This window comes from Trichosurus vulpecula, chromosome 5 (assembly GCF_011100635.1).
Source record: "Trichosurus vulpecula isolate mTriVul1 chromosome 5, mTriVul1.pri, whole genome shotgun sequence".
Lineage (NCBI taxonomy): Eukaryota > Metazoa > Chordata > Mammalia > Diprotodontia > Phalangeridae > Trichosurus > Trichosurus vulpecula.
In genome coordinates this window covers 15,791,578-15,798,923 of record NC_050577.1, presented here as the reverse complement: position 1 = coordinate 15,798,923, position 7,346 = coordinate 15,791,578, and the positions used below count along the sequence as shown (strand labels likewise).

The following is a 7,346-nucleotide window of genomic DNA, read 5'->3' as shown; positions in this document are numbered from 1 at the left end:
TGTCTGTTCTTTGGAGCTCTCTTACCCACAGCAGTGGTGGCGGGTGACTCTGGACCAGCCCTTGTTCTGAGCTCCCGGGCTGAACCTAGATGTTGGTAACTATGAATTGTATTGGGTCTGTCTGTTGATGTTTGTAATTTATTTGTATTTTGTTCTGAAGTTCAGGGTGCTGGTTTTTTCCCCTGAACTAAGTGAATGCTGTCTGTATGCTGGATTAAAGTAAGTTTGTCAACCCCTTCACCTTGCTTCCCTTAGTTAAGCAGATCAAAAGAACCTGTGCTGTTGGCAGCTTTCCGGGTGCTGGCTGTGGGTGGATCTTACACCCCCACAGAAGCTGCTAGCCGGATTGTGGAAACAGAGAGTTAGATGAAGGAGCTACAGCGATCTAATTGCAGAAAACACATAAGAGCTTGGCTTAAAAGCACCCATTCCCATTTCCCAGCCTGGAAGCCAGCTTGCAAGCGCTAGAGAATGAATCTGCGTGTGTGTGTCCACGTGTGTAGAGTTCAGCGCAGTGTCTGGCACACGGGAGAGGCCAACTGCGTGGGATCACAGATTGGGAGCCAGAAGGGTCTTCAGAGGTCATCTGGTCCAACCCTCCTCTTTTATAGATGAAGAAACTGAGGCCTGAAGAGATTCGTTAAATTGTCCAGGGTCACGTGAGCGGGGAGGAATCGGGTTTTGAACCCTGGTCATTGGACACATGCAGTGCCCTTTCCATACTGAATTCACAGGATACTTAGGACCGGCCTTACCAGCAGGTGGAATTTATACAAAGACGCTAAATGCGAAGTCTCTCTCTTATCATATCAATTTTACCTCTGTTGTTGTTGGCTCAGTCATTTCAGTCTTGGCCTACTCTTGGTGACCCCATTTGGGGTTTTCTTGGCAGAGACACTGGAGCGGTTTGCCATTTCATTCTCCAGCCCATTTCACAGAGGAGGAAACTGAGGCCAACGGGGTGAAGTGACTTGTCCAGGGTCACAGGGCTAGTAAGTATCTGAGGCCAGATTTGAACTCTGGAAGATGAGTCTTCCTGACTCCAGGCCAGGCGCTCTGTGCACTGTGGCACCACCTAGCGGCCCATAGTTCATCTTCAGTAGATGTCAATGACTCATGGTTTTGTCCACGTGGGAAGAAGAGCTCTTAACTGTTCTATTACTTAGAATCTTAGAGAATTGTAGGAGACTCAGAGGGATAGGGATTTGTCCAGGTTGCAATCAGTAAGCATCAGAGGTAGAATCTGAACCCAGGCCTTCCTGACTCCACAAGCCCAGCATACTGCCCTTCTACAGTCGCCTTCATTCTGTCATCTATGTTGTACGTTTGCCATCTGAGTACCAGCCTTGCTGAATTTAGAGAGGTTCAACACAATGTTGACTATAGGATGAAGAATATTTTTTTAAGTTATAGAAACTCTAGAAGGCTGTTTACCCAATTATAGCAGTGTGAAATAGGCAGCAGAGAATAAAGTACCCACAGTAATGAAACAAAGAATTATTGGAGTAGAAAAGTATAAAGTACAAAGTCGTTATACATAATACAGTAAACGAACAAGTAAATGGTGCTCCACAAATCTCTAGTGTACATTTTTCTAGCTAGAGTTGGAAGTAGGACTCAAGCCAATTCTCTGAGCAGCCTAAGAGTGGAGTCAATACCTAATAAACATAGTCCTAGAAATAACGCGTTGTCATTCAGTCAGTTCAGTCATGCCTAACTCTTTGTGACCCCATTTGGGGTTTTCTTGGAAAAGATACTAGAGTGGTTTGTCATTTCCTTCTCTATCATAGAAACACAGGGATGAAATAGTTTTACTCCTGCTTCCCCATTTATAAATATAAATAGTATAAAATATAAAAACTGAGGTACTATTCTACCCAGCTGCTGTCGTTCTAAAGGCATTTTTTTTTAAATTTTAATTTTATTATTCAAAAAACATATCCTTTTTATTTACTTTTTTGACTTTGTGCTTGTGCCTTCAACACCTTCACAACAATTTTCTGCTCCTCAATCAGGAAAGCACGCTTGATCCTGTCACGGACACACTTAGCACACATGGAGCCACCATAAGCCCTGCTGACATGCTTTTTTGTCTTCGATAACCTCATAAGAACTTTAGGTCTCACTGCACGAACACCTCGAAGTCTTCCTGGGCATACACCACAGGCTGATTTTGGTGCTTTTCCAACTTTCTTGGTATAAAGGTAAACAATTCTGTTACCCGGGGTTCGTGACAGCCGAGTTTTGTTGGAAGCTGTATTGTAGGACAGCCTACGGCGATATGTCAGACGCTGAACCATTTTTAATTTCTGTCAGGCCCGTCACCGGAAGAGGGAAAAGCTCTAAAGGCATTTTAAAATTTGCAAAATGTATTGGAGATTTGGAGAGAACTTCTGCAGGAACTCAAAGTCTTATCAATGTCTGTCATCTAAGCGTCAACCAATTCTGTTTTATTTTATTCTTACAATCTTCCAGAAGTTTACCTGTCATATGCTTCAGTTTCTCATGTTCCATAATGTTCACAGTTCCAATAGAGAACCCAATCTTTGATCTGTTCAGTGCTATGGCAGTTCAGATGTAATCAGTTGAGAAAATACTGGCATTGTCAGCTCCCCCAACTACTCCTACCCACGCCCTGTCAGCCCCTTTCTCTGACACTCCAGAGTAGATGAAAGAGAGATGATGGGAAAGAAGAGAGAAGCTAGTAGCTTGGGTACTAGCTTGTCAACATGTCCTGCCTGCCCCTTTCCTCCAGATATTCTATTTTCTCCATATTTATGTCTACACAAGATGTAAAGCCTTGGGAACAGGCAAGTCACACTGTATAACAATACATACACATATTTTGTTAGTTACTTGATAATTAATCAATGCATGCATCCATCCATTAACAAGAATTGAGTGATCTCTACCAGATGTTGTCCAATCTTACATGCTTTGGGGGATTAAATGAATGAATGTACATATACATATATACATGTGTGTGTGTAATGCTGTCCCTGCTCTGGTGGGGTTTGCAGTATGACTAAGGAAATAGAACTTAGAGAAACAAATGAGAAGAGAACAGTGCAGTACAGTACTAAATTGTATGTAATAGGAAATAAGGAATTCAGAGAATGCCAATATGAAATTTTTCATTGCTTCCATTGAGACCTGGCACACACAAACCAGACCTTATTTATTTACTGACTAGGAAATATAAATGCAGAAGACATAAGCATGAAAAATAATTCAATAAAGGTTACTAATATTTTAAAATATACAGAAGGGACTTTATGATTTTAAATTTTTTTAATATTTTTAGATCTAATCCTAACATCTATTGCCTGCATCATATATTTTATTTTTTGCTCAATTTTTAACATTTTGAGGTCCAAAATCTATCCCTCCCTTCCCTCCTCAATCCCTAGGATGGTAAGCAATCAGATATAGGTTATACATATGCAATTATGTAAAACCTCTCCATATTAGTGTATAAGAAGAGTCAAATAAAAGAAGAAAAAATTAAAGTAAAAAATAGCATGCTTCAGCCTGTATTCAATCAGTATCAGTTCTTTCTCTGGAGGTGGGATAGCATGATTCATCATGAGTCCTTTGGGATTGTCTTGGATCATTGTATTGCTGAGAATAACTAAGTCATAGTTAATCATTGCACAATGTTGCTGTCGCTGTGTACAATATTTTCCTGGTTCTGTTCACGTAAGTTTTTCCAGACTTTTCTGAAATCGTCCTGCTTATCATTTCATATGGCACAATAATATTCCATTACAATCATATGCCATAGCTTGTTTAGCCATTCCCCAATTGATGGACATCCTTTTGATTTCCAATTCTTAGCCACTACAAAAAGAGCTGCTGTAAATATTTTTTTACAAATAGGTCCTTTTCCACTTTTTTGGATGTATTTGGGATTTGGACCTAGCAACAGTATTGCTGGATCAAAGGGTATGCACAGTTTTATACTCCTTTGGGCATAGTTCCAGATTGCTCTTCAGAACGGTTGGAACAGTTCACAACTCCACCTACAGTGCATTAGTGTCCCAGTTTTCCCATATCCCCTCCAACATCCACCATTTTCCTTTTTGTCATATTAGCCACCCTGATAGGTGTGAGGTGGTACCTCAGAGTTGTTTTAATTTGCATTTCTCTGATCAATAATGATTTGGAGCATTTTTCCATATGACTATAGATAGTTTTGATTTCTTTGCAAACTGCCTGTTTGTATCCTTTGACCATTTATTAATGCATCATACATTTTGGCACTCAGTTTCATAGCTTAAGAGCTCAAAGTGATTTGATTATATCCAGTTTAGAATTTTATTAGAGACTTGTTGCTCTCTAATTACTTCCATGTACACAAGTCAGTTACTATTTCTCTAACAAGATTACAACCTTTTTAAAACTTTGATAAATAGAAAGAGCTCTATGAGGAAGAAATAGACCTGAAGTTGCCATTAAAGAAGCTGATGTCACATGAAATCAATCAACCGATCACAATGCATTTATTATGCCCTAATTGTGTGCCAGACACTGTGATCAGACATTATGGATACATAGATGATCTATCAGTCAAAAAATATTTATTAAGCATTGAGGATACAAAGAAAGATGAAAAGAGACCCTGCCCTCAAGGAGCTCACAGTATAATTAAGGAGGAAACATGTAAATAACTAGGTAAAAAATAGAACAATCCCTACCACCAGGGAGTTTACATATCTATCTGTATATGATGTATACACATAAGTAAATGCCAAATACAGGCTGTCACAAAAGTCTTAATACAGTTTTAAGCTATTAAAGCATACATACACATATACATTATATATTACAAAATCAATACAGCCAAGATAATGGAGCGGGACATAACAGGGGCATCGGGAATAAATTCATGTAGAAGGTGGTGCCTGAGCTGAGCTTTTAAACTAAGAATTTGAATCTAAAGAAACCAAGGATCCAAAGACATTCTCAAACTGAGCTCAGTATCTTTCCCCCTCATCTCTAACTTCCCAGTTCCTCTGAGGGCCAGCAAACTCCCCTTCCTATTGTTCCTTACAAAACAACAATCCATTTTCTATCTTTGTTTCTTTGCACAAACTGTCATCCGTTACTGGAATGCCCTCCCCCTTCACCAATTCTTCTTTGAATCCTTAGTTCTGGGGAGCTATCTCAAGCCATCCTGATCTATATTTAGCCACTGGACCCAGATGGCTCCGAAGGAGAAAGTGAGGATGGTGACTTTGCACAGCCCTCCCTCACTTAGATTCAATTCACTTGCAAATCAAGGCATCACCTTTCCGATGTCATGGTCCTCTTTGAGAACAAAGGACAAACAACAATGAATCCTTAGTTCTGTTCAATAAACTCCAGTAGAACCCTATTTCCTCTAGGATAAAACATAGGCTCCTCTGTTTGGGTTTTAAAGTTCCTTACAATCTGCCATCTACCTCATTATACATCACTTCCTTTCATGAATTCTGTATTCCAGCCAGACTAGCATTCTGGCTGTTCCACACACCTGGCACTCCATCTCCCATCTCCATGACTTTGAATTGGCTTTCCTCCATGGTTTCAATGCTCTTACTCCTAACCTCCATCTCAGAGTCCCTCATTTTCTTCAAGACTTGCTCACACTTTTGCTTTTTCCTTGAAGGTTTTCTTGATCCTTCTGACTGCTAATGATCTCCTCCCCTAAACTACCTTTTGTTTAGTTTGCATTTATTCTGTATGAGTATGTACTATACAGAAAATAAGTCCCTTGAGAGCAGGGACTGTTTGACAGCTGTATTTGCAGTTTCTTGATTGATTATGCCAACATTTTCAAATTTTAATATAGTATAGTACATCTATTTGCCTACAGTAATTCTTACTATTTGTTGAATGGAAAAAAGAGATTTCCTCCAAAATTAAATAATTGTAAAGTTAATTTCCAATCTATAGTGGTTAAAGAGTAAATTCATTATTGAATTCTATCAGATATTCAAAGAGTAATCTCTGTACTGTTTAAAATGTTTTCAAAATCAGAAAAAGATGATATTTAAGCAAATGTGACCCTATCCCCAAACCTGGAAAAAATAATGTAGAGAAAGAAAACTTCATCCATATTATAAATGAATGTATATATGCAAAAATATTAACTCGCATACTATGAGTAAACAGTGTACAGCAAAATGGGGGAGGAGGGGCATTGTTTATGATCAAATAGAATTTATACCAGAATTGCAAGACTCAAAATTTTTTAAAAATCAGCAATATACATTAATAATAAAATCCATTAAAATACTATATTAATGTTTTTAAAAAAACATTTACTTTACTACAATACCCATTTATCTTTAAAATATTACAAAGATAGGAATGAAGCTGGAGAAAATAACGAAGCAGTGTTGATTAGATTATGTTATCTAATCTCAACTGGGTACTTAAGTTAGCAAATCAAACATCTTATTCTCCCCTATTCCATTCACTTTCCGGCTTCCTACTGTAGCTGTTTCTAATCTTCCCTCGGTCATCAAGTTTCCCAAGACAACTCCTCCCTTACTGTTAAGCACATATAGAAAATGCTTAACAAAACCCTAGTTACAACATGTATAGTTAAAGCAAAACAAATTTCTACATTGGCCATCACCTTTCTCTCAGGACCTAAATAACATGTTTCATCATGAGACCCCTGGAATCATGGTTAGTTATCTCATCGCCCAGGGTTCTGGTAGCCTTCAAAGTTTTTCATCTTTACAATAATGTTGCTCCTGGATAAATTCTTCTTCAGATTCCACTCACTTCAATGCATCAGTTCATACATGTCCTCTTACATTTATCTGATGCTATCTCCTTTATAACTTCTTACATCATGATAGTATTCTATCAAATTCATATGCCACAATGTGCTTAGTTATTTCTCAGCTCATTGGTATCCCTTTAGTTTCTAGTACTTCACCAGCAAGGTGGCACAGTAGACGGAGTGCCAGACTTCGAGTCAGAAAGACCTGAATTCAAATCCAGACTCAGACACTTATTAGCTATCTGACCCTGGCTAAGTCACTTCACCCTGTTTGCCTCAGTTTCCTTATCTGTAAAATGAGCTGGAGAAGGAAATGGTAAACCACTCCAGTATCTCTGCCAAGAAAACCCTGAATGGGGTCACAGAGTCAGATATGACTAAACAACAACTTTTGTACACAAGTCCTTGTCCTCTTTCTTTAATCTCTATGAGGTCTAGCGTAATCTTTTTTGAAAGCAATACAAAATTATACAAGAAGGAGTACAAATTTGTTCATTTCTTTTGATAAAATGATGCCCAAACCATAGGGATGTTATTGTTAATCCTTCATTTTCAAAGAGGACCAATG

General features: G+C 38.6%; 1 protein-coding gene across 1 annotated transcript; it reads right to left on the bottom strand.

Moving 5' to 3' along the window:
* Window positions 1–1,927: 1,927 nt before the first annotated feature.
* LOC118851629 (60S ribosomal protein L34) lies at window positions 1,928–2,335 on the bottom strand. Its single transcript, XM_036761137.1, has one exon. The coding sequence runs from the start codon at window positions 2,298–2,300 to the stop codon at window positions 1,947–1,949; it is 354 nt and encodes a 117-aa protein (XP_036617032.1). The 5' UTR covers window positions 2,301–2,335; the 3' UTR covers window positions 1,928–1,946.
* Window positions 2,336–7,346: the final 5,011 nt, after the last annotated feature.